The sequence below is a fragment of the Ursus americanus genome, chromosome 12, assembly GCF_024610735.1.
Source record: "Ursus americanus isolate L20-20 chromosome 12, mUrsAme1.1.p, whole genome shotgun sequence".
NCBI classification, from domain to species: Eukaryota; Metazoa; Chordata; class Mammalia; order Carnivora; family Ursidae; genus Ursus; species Ursus americanus.
In genome coordinates, this window is record NC_142138.1 from 58,208,683 (window position 1) to 58,224,478 (window position 15,796).

The 15,796-nt window shown below is 60.7% G+C and overlaps 1 protein-coding gene across 1 annotated transcript; it reads right to left on the reverse strand.

Moving 5' to 3' along the window:
* Window positions 1–4,667: 4,667 nt before the first annotated feature.
* ALX3 (ALX homeobox 3) lies at window positions 4,668–15,106 on the reverse strand. The gene is made up of 4 exons (XM_045801349.2): window positions 14,830–15,106; window positions 9,128–9,444; window positions 6,199–6,327; window positions 4,668–5,812 (listed from the first exon to the last, which is right to left on the reverse strand). Exons 1-4 carry the CDS (start codon window positions 15,104–15,106, stop codon window positions 5,504–5,506), a joined length of 1,032 nt encoding a protein of 343 aa, XP_045657305.2. The 3' UTR covers window positions 4,668–5,503.
* Between the last annotated feature and the right edge of the window lie 690 nt (window positions 15,107–15,796).

Genomic DNA, 15,796 nt, shown 5'->3' on the forward strand with positions numbered 1-15,796 from the left:
TTGAGGCCTCCGGGAGCCTGCACCTGGCCTTCAGATCCCTGGACACCTCTGCTTCCACCTAGTTCCATCTTGAGGCTGTGTTTCTGATGCTGGTGATATGACAGGACTCTTTTCAGAATTACATGAAGGTCCCTTATCTTGCCTGTAGGCCATATGTATGGGGTCTTAAGGCTCTGAGGGGTCTTGACTTAAAAAGGAAATGTACTCTGGGGAAAATCTCCCTTCTGTTGGTTCAATGCCTGCCTGGCCTGGGTCTTAGCTGGGCTTCCAGGATAAGCCTGCATGTTTCGGAGCAGCAGGGGCGAAGCCAGCACTCTGCTTCGTAAGTCCCACAGCCTCTGAGGCGGGAAGTCCGTGTGACTGAGTTTTTGCCCCCCGGTAACTTGCAGCAGACAAGGGAATCTGACATGACTTGCGTGTGTGTGATGGATGTTCTACTGGTCCTTGCCAGGACCAATAGGAAGTATGTATCTTGAGCTTTCAGTTTGGGTAAGATAGATTTTCACGTTCATCGTCCACCAGGTAGCCTGGCTCACTGAACTAGCTTGTCTGAGGTTTTTGCTTCCTTCCCCTTTTTTTGATTTCCCCAATCTCTTCTGAAGTTTCCCTTAACTGGAGGTGCCATTTTTTCCTCTTGGTTTGCAAAAGTCTGTAAATACCTATATATCTAATTTATGTATAAGTTTGTGCAAAAAAAAGAACGCAGAATATCAAAGCTGCAGCTCCGTGAAGCCTGAGTGGGCAGGGACGCCCTGCATCTGTGGGCCCACAGGCTGGCCCAGGAGAGGAAGAGGCTCATCCCGGCCACACAGTAGGCCAGTGGGAGACTGGCCATTGAGATCCAGGCTTTTGGACAAAAATGTCTTTTGGAGCAAGTGGCCACCCCATCTCTGTGGTTTTCTTTCTCATCTGGGTCCTGAGATGGGCAGGGCACGTGAAGGCCCTTTGTAAATGGTTGAGTTATACACAGTGTTGATTATTGCTAACCAGGGCTCCTTCCAGCCACCGAGGGATGGGTTACCTGCTGGCCGTATCACCTGAGGGGACTGGCCCTTGTTAATCGAAAGCGTAACCACTTACTGGGTGCCACGTAGGTAGGTACCAGGCCCGGTACCGATGCTTCTCGGAAGCTCATTTTCCACACAGGAGCCCCAAACGTTCCGTGCTGACCACGTGCCAGCCACTGCTCCGAGTGCTTTGTGTAGACTATCTTCTTGCTTATCATCACCCTGAAGGTACCAGCATTACCGTGCTTACTTTGCACGTGAGAAACTGGCACAGAAAGGGTAAAGAACTTGCCCAAGGTCACAAAATAATGAGAGCCAGAGCCTGGATACAAACCGAGGTCTCTGCAAAGTATGTAGGTCAATGCCCCCCCCCCCACCCACCCTTTCTCTAATGAATCATTTGCTCTTTTATTCCCTTTAGTCAGTATTTAGTATTTGCTCAAGCATGGTCCTTGGCAAGAAGATTCTTGGCAAATGTCCGCTAGGCCTTGACCTGGCTTCTGATGTGCACCAAATGTGCCCTCGTCATGATGGTTAGGGGGCTGTCGCTGCCACCTTCCTTGTCAGCCTGAGCCTGGGTGTTTTTCTACCCTGGGTCCCGGAGGACTCGTGTGTGGCTGCCACACCATTCCTGTTAGGCTCCTCTCCCGGGAGGCTGGCTTCCTGTCTGTGCTCTCATGAACGGACTGCTCAGGGAAGCAGTAGCCGTGCCATTCGTTTGTCACTTGGCACGGTCAGCCTCCGGCTGCAGCCTCTCACATTTACTCACTGAAGGACCTTGAGCTCATCAGGCTCGACGCCTCAGTTGGCTTATCTGTAAAAATCAGGTTAATAACAGCAAAGTGGTTCCGAGGGCTGAATAAGATAATGGATAACGGCCCTACGTACCTGGCCGAGGAGGGACAGCACAGCTTGTAAGTGACAGCTATTTGTAGTCCTGCTAAGGGCCCTTCCAACTCTAGCCTGCTCGGAATTTGCTTCCACTTCCTGAATCCCCTGGAAAAGAGACAGACCCCCCCCCCCCCGACAAGGGCCAGAACAAGGGCTTAGGCCTCCTCCTAGGCCCTCTGCTCTATATACAGAAGGCTTTCAAAAGTCGGCCATTCACCGAGCCACCCTGCTCTCCTACCTTGAAGGCCTCTTCTCTGGGCCAGGCCTCATTCCAGGTGCCCTGGGCGTCCAGGTGAACAGAACACCACACCCTCGCTTTCCTTGACAAGCTGTCAAATCGACAGACGGGACCACAACAGCAAGCGAGAGCAGTAACCTGCTGGGCACCGAGACAGACATCCACGGGGCCGCCCGGGCTCCACCAGCCCCAGCCAGTGCCCTGGAGAAGAGACTGGGTGGGGGAGCCTGCCACAGGTGAGGGGCAAGGGTGGGGTCTCCGGCATCGGGACCGAGGGCTCTGAGAGCATTGCCCCTGGGGAAGATGGCTGGGATGAGCCCAGGGCAGAGGCTGGGGCAGCAGTGAGGTGGGCGCCCCCTCTGCCTGATACAGAGAGTGCCCGGCTCCCGGTGAGGCCGGGCTCTGTTCCTGTCTGGGGCTGCGGAAGGTCTGCACTTCAGGGCCGAAATTCGGGTTGATGTGTAAATGCTTGGGGGGAGGTGGGGGGGAAGATTGAATGCCTCTAATGAGAAGCATTTCCTCGCGCTGGACTGAGACCGGAAACCTGGACTGAAGGGCCCGCTAGCGAGGGCTCTCCGCTCTGGGCCTGGGGTCTGTGCCCTTGCCAGCACCAAGATTTAGGGTTTCTTTGGGTGGGCCATCCTGGGGCAGAGAGGGGCCTTAGCAAAGGGACATTGGGCCTAGCAACTCTTTTAAATTTGGGATTTCAGGTGGGACCATTTCCCCGTTCCTTTTCCAGAAGGGGTAAGCATAGCCCCCAGTCTGACGTGGGGCCTAGGCTGAGAGCTGAGGTCACCTCGAGTGAGGCTGGGGGCAGGGGCATCTGAAGCTGTGTCTTAGGGGTGAGACGCCTCGGGTGTGGAGGAGGAGGGGAGGACGGGAGGATGGCTAATGGGAAGCAGGTGGAAGGGCTGCCTATGTCCCAGCCAGGGGACAGGCCGACTGGGATGGCCCAGGCAGTTGGAGAAGCCATCAGCTCACAGATAATCCCAGGGAACAGGCTCCGGGATGCCCATTCATATTCATTATGTGTGAAGTGGGCGGTTGTAAAGTTAGCTTTCTCTTCATTTAGCTGTCACTGGGCAGAAAAATATGAGCTGTGGGCAGATGCCCCTGGATGGGAGCCAGTAGCTGGTCTCTGGCCTCCCCGTGCCCTCCCCCTCCAGGGCCTCCCTCCCGCACTGTTCGCTCCCAGCCTCCGCCTGCCTCCTCCACTCTTGCTGCGTGGATCTCTGCCTTGGCTTTACTGCCATCTCTTCTCTCGTCTCTCTTTCCCCACTTCTGTTCCTTCACTTTCACACATCCTTTCCTGTCCGTGCACCCCCTTCCCCGGAAGCTGCGTGAGAGAGGGAACTGCGTTTTCTTTCTTGACCATTGTTCTATCTCTGGCACCCAGCACAAGGCAGCAATAAATACTTGTAGAAGAAACTCTTCTTTCTCTTCTTTCTGCATCTCTCCGACTTGGTGACCCAGAACTCCAGAATCTTGGGGGCCACTCCTTGGGTGAAGAAACTTCTAGTGCAGTGGTCTTAGCCCTGAATTAGAAATTTGGGTTCGAGCCCGTCATTACTGACCAGCTGTGGGAAGGGGGTTGTGTTCCTCTGAGATGCTGGGGCTGCCTCTCCCTACTACTCAGACTTTCCCCTTCCCGTTGGATACGGGGCTGCCCCGTGGACTCAGAGCCAGCGTCAGTACAGAGAAGAGAGAAATCCCCAGCAGCCAGGCCCTCGAATGAAAGGAAGGGCAAGAAGGTACTGGTTTCTTCTGGAGCTGGAGCCTCATCACACTGACTGTCTTAGAGGAAAATCTGATCTGATGTGGGACTCGCTCCCTCTTTGGGCGTCTGTGTGCTGCTCTGTGCCTAGAGGAGGAGGCGGCTGGCCTACCAGCCAAGGCTGAGCTCCTCTGAGCAATGTGGTTGTGTTTACTGGGAGGGTGGGAGGGCCAGGCCTGCTTTCTTCCTGCCTTCCAGGCTTCAGAGATAAGGCAGAAAGTGGGGATGAAGAGTAGAATGGCTTAATACTCAAACCACAAGAAAGAGTCCTGGCTTTCGTCTCTGCCCCACAGCTCAGACATGCTCCTGGGGTGTCTGGGAGAAGGGGGCTGCCCCACCCCCACAGTTTGGCCCAGGAGAGCTCAGAGCCCTCAGTGGGCTCCCCCATCTTTCATTCCGCCCCCCATTCCACTGCCAGTTCAGCCACAAGTTTATCTCTGCCTTCCCACTCCTCACCCCCAGCCCTCCATTTTCCCTTCCACAGGGGCCCAGCAGCCCTAGAGCTCGGTTCTTGTTCCTGCCACCCCCACCAGCGGATCCTGGGCAGGTGACAGGGCCAGGCATGGCATCTGTCAGCCTTGGGGGCCCTCCTGCAGGCCTACCTTCCCCTAGCCCCCAGGATCCCTGCTGGCCCCTCAGGAGGGCCTGGCCCAGCCTGAACCCTGGGCACAGACCAGCTAACCAAGTGCCAAACCCTGAGGATACACAATCAACCTGGTCTAAAAAATCCTGCCATCTTTATTATTATGCTGGGCAGCACACTTTTTTTTTTCTTTTTTACAAAAGTGGGGTTGAGATGTCAGGGGCTTAGAATCTGTGGAAATCTGTTTTATTCTTACCAACATCTAACGAGTAAATCAAGGGAGCCTACAGTTCCCGTGGCATAGCTCTGGCCTGATCCCATAGAAGAGAAGCCAAATATTTGGTGTTTCTGGTGGACTTCCTGCTCCCCTGGAGGGGAAGAGGACTCCATGGCATGTTGGGGGTAGGGGCACAGGGCAGGAGTAAGGGGTAGCTGGAGCAGGGGCTCCCGGCACCTTTTCCACGGACACCTTCCGGCCCTTGTGAGCTCCAGACGCTGAGCGCTCGCCCCCTGGTGGTGGGACGGGGAAGTGAGGCCGGCCCTAGGTGCTCTTGCAAGACCGGTTTCCCCTAAGTCACAAAGAGCTTCTCCCGGTTCAACCTGTGTCGTCTTCTTATTTTCCTGGGCTCCCTGAATGACGAACCAATTCAGCCATTTCAGCTGGAGGGATGACAGTTAAACTTGGACAAACTCTGAAGGAAGCAGGGCAGTGTCTTCCTCCCTCCAGCCCAGAGTGGGATGAAGGGACCCAGTGTGTAGTAGGAAGAGTCCTACCTGCTTTGCAGCCCCCTTTGTCCTGGGCAGCCCCACCTTATTTTAAGAGAAAAAAGCTCTAGCTTGTTCCCTGCGGGAGGCTGAGGAGCCCAGCTGCTCCGTCTGGGCCTCCCGGAACCATCTGGGGCTTGGAGGCAGAGGTCTGTCCTCTCTGGCATCCAGGCTGGGGTGGGGTGGGAGCAGCTGGGAGCAGAAAGGGGGGGCGGGCAGCTTAGTCTGAGTATCCACGCAACCGATCACGTGGTCCAGTTCAGTAGGCTGGGTGGCTCCTTGGACTTCACCCTGAGCGAGATGAGGCTTGGAGACTTATAGTCGCCATCTGGGCTAGGCTCAAAGCTGTGGCCCCCCAGGGCAGGGGAGAAGCCATGGATGGAGTAGATGCCAGGGTGAGCTCCGGGGGAGGCTGGCACCCCCATGAAGCCAGCCACGTTCCCATGAGAGTGGGAGTATGGAGACATGCACGGGGAGGGCATGCCCTCTGGAGACACGAGGCAGGGGCCCGGGGGACTCCCAGACCCTGGACTGGGCCACAGGGAGTTCTGCAGCTGAAAAGAGAGACAGAAAAGAAAGCCCATGAGTCAGTTGCCCAGGGGCTGCCTCCCTTATCTGGGGGTTCTGTCTTTGCCCTTAGGGCTCCAGAAACTTACCAGGAAACCTCCACCTGGCCCAGGTCTAGAATCTGCTCCCTCCTACCCCCAACACTTGAAATGGCATCTCAGGACACCCCTGCCACTGCCCCTCCAAATGAGGTTTTCTTCAGTGCCAGCTGTTCGGCATGCCTCGTTCATGAGATGGGGAGGAGCCCCACTTTGCAAGGAAGTGATTTACCCATGGTCCCACAAAGCCCTAATGCTGCTTCAGGTCTCCCTGGGGCCAGCGCCACCGCATGGGATGTGGCCAGGCCCTGACTCAGGGCCGGGTGGGGTCTCACCTGCGGGTGGCTGTCTGTTCGGGGCAGCACAGAGATGTCATAGGCCGATGTGAAGGGGTTCCGCCCCTCCTGGATCTTCCCATATCGCTCGCGCTTCCGCCACTTTGCTCTTCGGTTCTGGAACCAGACCTGGGGACCGAGGGGAGAGGCTGAGGGCATGACAAGCGGCCCTGAGGGATAGAGCCCGCTGGGGAGAGAGTCGGTGGTGGTCTCCTCCTGCGGGGAGCCAGGGGGGTCTTGAGCTGCAGTGGCCTGTAAATCCCTACTGTTCTCAGGGCCAGGGGAACCTGGAATGGGGCCTGGGAAAGGCCCAAGTTCAGAAGGGCCTTCTTGGTCCCTGGGGCCACCCCTCACCCCCAGTCACCAGGCTGAGTCACTCTCTTGGTTCCCCAGCCCGCTTGTGCCACTAAGGGTGTCGTGGGCTCTGTGGCCTCGGAGGCTCTGGGCACTGCCTGGGCGCACCAGGGCACAGGCCTCTAGCCCCCTGCCTCATCTCCATTCCCAGGCTACCCACCTCCCAGTCTCAGCCCAGAGGCCAGCTCCTTAAAAAGGCCCCTGGGCACTGAGCCCTGCCCTCCTCCGCAGCCTTGTCCCCAGCCAGGCAGTGTCACTTAGTTCTTCCCACCTACCTCTCAGGACAGCTTGCCTTTGAAACCATCCACTACCTTGCCACTCCCTGCCTTTGCTCAGGCTTCCCCTGCGTGGGCTGCCCGCCTCACCGCGGCACACACGCACCCATCTCCGCCGGCCTGGGTGACGTGCGGACGTCTCTCTCTCACTCCCACCCCCTATCACCACTGTCCGTTTTGCAGTCTGTGTCTCCCACTCATTTGTGAGCTCCTGGCAGGTGAGGGCGGCCTACCCGTGTGCTGGGCGCATTTGTGTGTGTATCTGCGACGAATCTGTCCTCGGCCCATGCCCTGTGGCTGTCGCATTCGTGGTGCCAGTGCATGCGTTCTGTATTTCTATCATTTCACGAACATTGCTGTGCCAGGCTCGTGGGCTAGATGTTGGCAATATCCAAACCAAACCGGACCAAACCATCCCCTGGCTTTCCAGGGATCTAGGTGGGAGCCTCAACAGAAGAAGTTGTGTGTGTGTGTGTGTGTGTGTGTGTGTGTGTGAGTGTGTGAAAGGAGCCCCACCTCAGCCCCTCACACACGCCCTCCACGGAGGCCGTTCCTACCCCCGCAGGCAGGTGAGGCCACGACAGTTAAGGAGCCTGGCAGACCCCCAGCCCCCTAAGCCCCAGAGGCAGAGATCCCAGAGCAAGCCTGGGGCAAGGTCAGGGACGGACCATGGGCCTTCCCTTCTCTGTCCTCCCTCCCCCGCAGGCAGGTGAAGGAGTCTGGAGCTTCACCGAGCACTCTCCCCATCATCCCTGTTGTCTCTACGGCCCCCACTGGAGACTTCCGCCTGCACTCTGGCCTGTGCACCGTTCTGTGGGGTGGTTTACGGCTCTCCATGGGGCAGGGCCTACAAGTGGCTGTCACATTCCTGTCAGAAAAAAGAGCCCTACTCTAGGGTCTCAGTCATCGGTCTGGGGGCCTTGTGGCCACCCTTGCGCCCCGTCAGGGTTGAAAAGGCCTGGGAGAGGAGTGGGGGGATGCGCTCCACCTCTCCCATATAGTTCCATGGCTACGGCTATTCAGACCGCACCCCAGAGGCTCGCTGAGGGTCTGGAGACTCGATGTTCCGGACTTCCATGGCTCATGGACTCTGGGACTGTTGTGAATGCTCGGTCTCTCACCCTGCTGGCCCCAGGCCCTGGGAGGACAGTTCTAGAAGTGTGTTTGGGGTGCCTCCTGGGAGGAAAATGAAAGCAGGAGGACCCAGAAGAAAAGGGGAAACAGCCCGAGCCCCTCTGGTCCTACACCGAATCCAGCTTTGGGGCCTCATCTGCTGGGAGGCAGCTGGCCTCTTCGTGGACTGGCCTACCAGTCCCCATATCCAGCCAGAGGGGGGCCCCGTACAGGGTATGCTGTATATGAGCTCTATCCTATTAGGTCTCCTCTGTGGTGGGAAAGAGAATCTCCTCTGTCTAGAGGTCACTCCTCACCTCTCCTGAGAAGCCCAAACCCCACCCCTCTCCCAGTGCCTCCTGCTTGGCCTCAAGGAGTCTGTTGTCCCTCATGCCAGTTCAAAGTCAAAGCAAGGCAACAACCATCATCTTCCTCTTGGGCCAGGCTTTTACTGAAGCCTCCTTCCCCATCCCCACCTTCCGCTTGCCACCTTCAAGTTCTTTCTCACTTCCAACATGCCTTGGACATGGACTTCCCTTCTCCTTTTCCCCTGTTCCCAGCATCCCTCCACCCCTTCAGCCCCAATCCCTACTGGAAGCTGGCCACAGCCCTACCCAGGGAGCCCCGGGGCCTGATCTCTGCTGGGGAGAGTTGGGTGGGTGGGGAAGGGCCCCTGGCTGGGCTCTCCCGGCCGGGGTCTTGGAGCTGGCGGGCCTGACAGTCACTGGCTCCGGATGGCTTTGAGCATCGCTGAGCCTCAGACCCCCCAGTGGGGACCCTCCTGCTCTCGGCAGCTACCTCGGGAGCAGCCCGATGTGTTCAGCATTTCACTGCTTCCGAAAGACTGTCACATCTGGGATCCTCAAAGACCATCCAAGAAGGAAAAGTGAGACTGAGAGATCCAATGTCATGCCCTAAGTCACCTGGTCAGCTAGAAAGTGCCAGAGCTAGGACTCCCAGACAGGTCTTTGGACTCCAAGAGGCCACCACCCCCATGAAGCACTCGAGCTGCAAGCCCGTTGCCGTGGCAGAGCTGGGCATGGAGGGGGAGCCAAGGGGAGCCAGGCACCTGGGAAAGGCGGCTCTGCGTGGCACTGGCGCCCACCTCTCCCGGCCCTTCCGTGGCTGCGGCCCATGGTCGGGGTGGCAGAGGCAGCCAGAGAGGCCCACGTCTGGGGTACCCTCACCTGTACCCGGGCCTCGGTTAGGTCCGTTCGCAGAGCCAGCTGCTCCCGGGCATACACGTCAGGGTAGTGGGTTTTCTGGAAGACTTTCTCCAGCTCTTCCAGCTGGAATGTGCTGAAGGTCGTGCGGTTACGGCGCTTCTTGCTCTTGTTCTTGGCCAACTCCATGGAGTCAGGGAGTCCCGGGGACAGAGGGACACGCAGGCTGGCCAGACAAGGGCCTGGGGAGCCTTGCAAGTTAGAGGGTCCGTCTCTGGGGCCCCCTCGGCAGTCCAAGGGCAGCTGGGGGAAACTGGCAGCTTTGGAGGCCTTCTCCTCGGCTGCAATGGAAAACACAAAAAGGAGGATGGAAACTGAACCAGGGGGTTTTGTGGGTGGATGGGGGGGAGGGGGAAGAACGTTTGACGCTTCAGTCCCCGCCTCCCCCTTCCTTTCTCTTCCCTTGTCCCAGCAGCCACCCTCCATGGGAGCCTGGCATTGGGAGGCCTGTTTGCTGAGCCTCCAGCTGGGGAGGGGGCCCTGGGGAACCATGTGCTCTGTGGTCTGGGCGGATCTGCTGGGGCCAGAGGAGGGTTCATTTCGGGGAAGCGCTTTGTGGTGGTGCGTCCCACAGGGTGTGGAGGTGCCAGGATTGGCGCCATGGCAGGGCCTAGCGCAGAGGCGGGAGGAGGGGGTGAGCATGGGGCGGTTGACATCTCCCCGCCCGGGGCAGGAAGTGCCTCCTTGGCCCTGAAGGCAGGAGCCGTGGTTCCCAGGTCCTCATGCCCCTGCCTCTGGGCCCAGGTCCAGGCAGGGGGCAGGCAGGGGGCAGGCAGGGGGCAGACAGGGACACTCGGGTCCCCTTTGGCTGGTCTGGCTGTGCCTCATTCTCTGGACCCCAAAGTTCAGGGCAACGTCAAATCCCCCAGCCCTGGGGCATGAAGGGCAAGATGAGGCAAAGAAGCTTCCAAAAAAGACCATCTCATTCATTCGAAAATGGTGATGTTTATGGGCGGCGCAGTCGTTAAGCGGCTGCCTTCGGCTCAGGGCATGATTCCAGAGTCCTGGGATCGAGCCCCACATCAGGCTCCTCTGCTATGAGCCTGCTTCTTCCTCTCCCACTCCCCCTGCTTGTGTTCCCTCTCTCGCTGGCTGTCTCTATCTCTGTCAAATAAATAAATAAAATCTTAAAAAAAAGAAAAGAAAAGAAAATGGTGATGTTTGGGCCAAGACTTGAGCTCCAGCATTAGAGAGCAGGAGGTAGGCTCTCTGCAGAGGAGAGTCAGGGCCTGGGGGACCAGTGTCAGTAACAGGACTCAGCTCCCAAGCCCATCATTCTGGCCGTGGACTGCCCCCTCGCTCCTGGGCAGTTTCCGATGGCTCCCCCATTGCCCAAGATTAGCAAGCAGGGAGGGGGAACCTGACTGCAGCTGGGCACCGTTCCCAGCAGCCCCACTCTGACACGCTAACCCTCACTCGGGAGGCTTGGTGGAGCCCTGCCACCACCCGGTCATGGTGAAAAATAGGTCACCCCGATCGCTCCGCCCTCTCCTCTGGTGAGGCCCCCAGTGGCACTGCCATGAAATCTCTGGAGTCCTCTGGGACAGCGGGAGCGCCGCCGCAAAGACGCCCCACTGACTCACACAGCCCTGCCCTGGCCCATCCCCAGCAGGGGCCCTGGCCCTAGGAGGCCCAGCAGGCTGGCACCAAGAGACAGTTTCCTCCTTGGGACTTGGTGTTAGGATCACAGCTGTCGTCAGGGAAGGATGGGGCCAGAGAGATGGGATTCTCAGGTTCTGTCTCTGAGGAGTCCCTGTCTGCATCATGGAGGACAAGTTGGGCAAGGTTCCCCTCAGCAGGAAGGTGGTCAGGGACCTCCCAGGACCACCCAGGCTGTGCAGTAAGCTCCACATTGTCCTGGAGCCCTGGCGGAGTCAGGGGGCCTGCCCTCGGGCACCAGGCTCATAGCTTGGAGCGCAGCATCGAGGGGAAAGTGCGCCAGCCACTAACCTCCATGCTTGGCCAACAAGTTTGGGTTCTAAGGGTAGTTCCATGGGCAGCAGCTTAGGAAGAAGGACTCATGGAAGCTGAGCCAAATAACTAAACATGGTCGGGGGAGTGGGAGCCTGGAAGGGGACACCCCGCCTCTAGCAGGTTTGAGAGCAGGGTCTTGGAGTCCTGGGTTCAGAGGGAGGTCCTGCTGGACTCGAGGCAAAAAAGGGTGTGGGTGGCTCAGGGATGGGGTGAGGGGAGCAGTGACGTTACTGTAGAGGTCTCCCCAAAGTTCCGAGGCTTTGCTCTTCTGGCTCTTGGGCCCTCAATGTCTGTCTGAACAGGATCTGCCCAGAGGAAGTGACTAGCTCTGGGCTCTGAGCTACGAGTTAGAGATAAAAGTGCAGATAAAAGTGCGGCAGGACTTTTCAGAATAGCCCCCTAGAAAAGCTGGCCTCCGCAGGCCTCCCATGCCTGCCCATTCTATAGCCCTCCCAGGGGACCAGAGTACTTCTCCCCTCCTCATGGCCCTGAGACCTCCCTCTACCTGGAGGAGAAGCAGGCACCCCCTCTTTGGGGGGGGGCGCAGCTCATAGAACGGCTCCTGAAGAGTAAGGAGCGGTGCAGAAAAGAGGGAGGTGCGATCAGCAAAGGGCAGCAGTCAAGGAAAGGAAGGGAAGGCAGCCCCAAGTTTGAACCTGAGCTTGCAGAGAGCAGAGTGGCCCGTGTGTCCCCGAGCACTTTGAAGGTGAATGCGGGCTGTGTATAGGAGTCACAGCACCTGGCGGGGACACCGGGCGGTTAAGGGGGAGTGTTCATGGTAGAGCCTGGGATGCTGGGGCTCAGCACCAGGGGCTCCACAGCCCACACAACTGCAGCAACCACAGCACAAGTCTGTCGGGCCTGAAAGACAGGAGCCAGGGCAAAAACCTCTGAGGCCACCACGGAGCTCCGTCCCTGACTGGCTCCCACGCCCCGCTGCTCCCCCTCACCCTGGGGGCCGCCAGAGCCCCCCCCACCCCCGCTAGCGGCTCGGGCGCCCCCCACTGCCCTCTCGGCTAGTGTCCACGGAGGCCGCGGGACCCACCACCCGCCTTTCGGCCTCGGCGGGAGTCTTGCTCCGAGCCGTTTCCCACGCGATCCGCAGAGCTGCAGAGGCCTGGGCTCTCGGCGCTCCGGCTGGTAACCTGAAGCCGTCGTGGGCATAAACGCCGCGCGCGGGGCCCCAGCGGGGCCTGGGTGCTCTCCCTACAGTTACCAGCTTTGGCCTAGACGCCTCAGCGGGGGGGGGGGGGGGACCCCTGACTTGGAATCCTTCACGAGGTCTGCGGCGAGCGCGGCCTTCGGTGTTCCGCTCCGGGCCTGAGAGGCGGCGGGCGCGTTCCCAGGTCAGAGAGCCAAGCCCGGGAACGGACTGGGCGGCCACCGGCGGAGCGGAGCGGCAAGGCACGGCCGGCACTCCTCCGGCTCTCTGAGCAGCCGCGCGCCCGGGGCTCAAAGTGAGGCTGGCACAGCCAGGACGCGGCCCGGGTCTAGGGCAGGGCTGGGCGCTCTCGGCCAAGGGCGCCGCGAAGAGCGGGAGAAAAGCGCCAGGCTCTCCAGCGCGGGACTGCCCAGCCTCGGCAAGATCGCGCCGCGATGGGCCGCAGCTGCGCGCTCACTGGTCTGAACTGGAAACGCTCGGAGCCCGTCAATTTAGAAGCCGGGGAATAAGGCGGGTTCCCCCCTTGCCGCCACTTCCCACCTCGTCGTAGACTGCGTGGCCCCAGCCCCCCGGAGCCGTTCCTCCCCAGCAGCCCCGCTTCGCCGCAGGATCGCCAGCGGCCCGGGCCCGCCGAGTTCCGGCCCGGGTACCCGGGAGGCGAGCGGCAGCCGGGGTCCCAGGCTCCGTCGCACACGCTGCTCCTGTTTTTCGTTTTGCCCGTCCTCCGCTCAACTTGAATCGTTAATTTCCCTCTCCCACTTGATCTCATTTTGCTGCTTTCTGCTCTTTTAGGATGTCCCTTCTTTTCCTTTCATTTTTTTCTGCTTCTACTCTCTTCGTCCTTACCCTCCTTCTCCATTTACCCGCTTCGTTCGATCTTCCGATCCGCGCTTGCTTTTTTCTTTTCTTCCGTTCGCTCTCCGTTTATTTCTTGACGTTCGGCCCGGCTTGCCGACTTCCGTCTACCTCTCCTTCTCGCTTCTCTCCTGCGTTGTTTTGTTCAATTTCCTTTTCCTTATTTTTGGTGGTTGTTAACGCTCTTTGGTTTTACTTATACGCATTTCGCTGCTGACACCGTCGCCGTCGCCGTGTCCCTCCACGTCCCGCCGCTCGTTCTGCCCCACCGCTGTCCGCAATTTGCCAGTCCTGGCGTCCCCGAGGTGCGTGCGGGATCCCGCGCGCCCAGCAGGACGCGGGCCCGCGGGGTGGGTCCTGCGCAACGCGGCGCGCCGAGCCAGGCCGGGTACCTGTCCCCGGCGGTGCTCATGGCGCTGCGCGGCCGCCGCCGTCTGGCTGGGATCAGAGGAGCCAGGCCAACTGCTTCTCATTAAGTCCCAACTGTGGTTTTTATCAGGAGAGCCTCTTTCAAAGGGCACAGACACGAAGCTCCGAGGACTCGCTCATTTCCTCCGCTGACCCCCACACACCTCCCCGCCCTTCCCTACACATTCCCACCGCCCCGGCTGCGCGAAGGCCTGAGCTGCCTGGCCACTCCGTGGAGGCCGGCGGGGCGCCAGCGGAGTGGAGGCGGGTTGGGGCCGATCTCAGAGGATCCAGCTCAGGGCCTAAGGTGCGGGATGTGGCAGCGCTCGTGTGGCGGGCGCCCAGAATCCTACAGGTCAGCCGGTGCAGTGGGTGGTGGCAGGGCTGCGGGCCGTGGGACAGGCCCCGGCGCTCAGGCTCGTTCTCCGGAGATGGCGCGGTCCAACTGGCCTTGGCGCATGGGGCACCGGCCCAGGAGCCCGAGGCGCCCAGGGGATAGGCCCGACCGGGCTGCTCTCGACGGCTCCAGCCGTGACGATCCAGTTCGAGGAAGCCAAGACTGCGAGAAGGGCGGCCATCACCGTGCATAACGACGGGGAGGCCAGGTTAGTCTGAGAAATAAGAACACAGTTATTCCGTATTGAGAACCGCCCCGGCACTGCGGGACTGGCCGCGGCCGCGCCGCCGAATGCCTACCGCGCCGCCAGCGCCTTCCCCACGGAGGCTGGGCCTGGGGAGGAGAAGCCGGCGGAGGCCAGGCCGCCGCCCTCGGCTGAGTCCTGCTTGGCCACTCTAGGTCGGGGCCCAAGCTCAGGGCCCCGAACGGGCGCCACACACAAAAGCCGCGCTTCTCTCCCCGCATCGGGACCAAGGGCTCAGTGTGGTGCCCCGGCCCTTGGCCCGGTCTGGCCTTCTGGGTCAGTGGCAGTTCCAGGCCAACTCCGGCCAAGCATGATTTCTCCTTCCCGCCTCCGATCGCCTTCGGGCCTCACTGGGCCCGGGGCCGTCGCCGCTCCACCCGCGCGCGACCTCCAGCCTCCCATTCCCGCCACGGAAGACACGGGGGGCTCTGCCTCCCGCGGGGCGCGGGCTTTGCCCGGCCTGGACCAGCGTCGGCGGGGCTTCTGCGGGAGCCATGGCGAGGGGCTAGAGGGTCAAAAAGTTGAAAGCTGGGCGAGCGGGCGAGGGAAGCAGGGAGGCCCGGACCGGCCGGGGAAGAGAAGGAGAGCGGGTCGGGGCTGCGCGCTACGCCCGCGCCGCGCGTTACCTTCCGCGGGGCCCTCGTAGAAGTGGCTGCCGTTGAGCGCCGGGCCGGGCCCGAGGTCCTGCAGGTACTTGGCGGGCGGCTTGGCCGGCTCTGGGAGGTAGGGCTCCAGGGGCCCGCAGGCCGGAAAACGGGTCAGGCGGGGGCCGCGGGGCGGCGCGGGGTGCAGGTGAGGGGCGCCGGCAGGGGTCCCCTGGGGGCCGGGCGGCTCTTCCCCCGCGGCCGCGTAGGGGCCGGGCCCGGGCCCCACGCCGAAAGGCGCGCAGCGCTCGGGGTCCATGCCGGCTCCCGGCGCACAGGCCGCCGGGGCTCCGGGGCTCGCGCTGCCCGTGCGGCCTGTGAGCGCCCGCCAAGGGGGAGGGACCTGGGCGCGGGGGCGCGGAGCCCCCGGGAGCGGCGCGCGCCGCGGGGGGCGGGGGACAGGGGAGGGGGCCGCGCCTCTGACTTAATGCTGGAACCATCCACGTCACGTGCGGCCCCGCGCGGGTTAACCCCTCGGAGCCCGGGAGCCCCCTGATTCACCCCAGCCCGCGTATCAGAGGCAGTTCGGGCAGAGGGAGGAGGCCACCTTCTCTCGACGGTAGTGTCCCTTTTGTCTGCCCATCTTGGTGAGTCCCTTGCTCAGAGCAGCACCCTTGGTCCTGACATCCAGCCAGGAGGTTCTCGTCCCTAGAGGCGTGAGACACGCCCAGCAAACACTCTTAGGCCTCCTCTCCCGACCTAAGCCTGGGGTAAGGGCGGGGTAGGGCGGGGTGGGGCGGGGGGGGGGAGGTGGTGGCGGTGCTGGGCTGGGACTTTACCTCACTCTTTGCTGGGAGCTGGAAAAACGTTGCCTCCGGCAAAAACACCTCTCTTGGGGATGCCCCTCACTGGGGCAGGAGCCCTTGGGAGAGGTGTGTGGAAACCGCTCTAATCGGGAATGGGGGCTGGGAAGTTTAGGCCTGGGCACTATCATTAATTAGCCGTGGGA

Bases quoted from the DNA above. Each gene is read 5' to 3' on its own strand.
- ALX3 (XM_045801349.2), bottom strand. From the start codon at position 15,106: ATGGACCCCGAGCGCTGCGCGCCTTTCGGCGTGGGGCCCGGGCCCGGC. The intron at 6,328-9,127 runs GTGAGGGTACCC...CTCGGTCCCCAG, and splicing joins TAACCGAGGCCCGGGTACAG to GTCTGGTTCCAGAACCGAAG. The intron at 5,813-6,198 runs GTGAGACCCCAC...CTCTCTTTTCAG, and splicing joins GAACAGACAGCCACCCGCAG to CTGCAGAACTCCCTGTGGCC.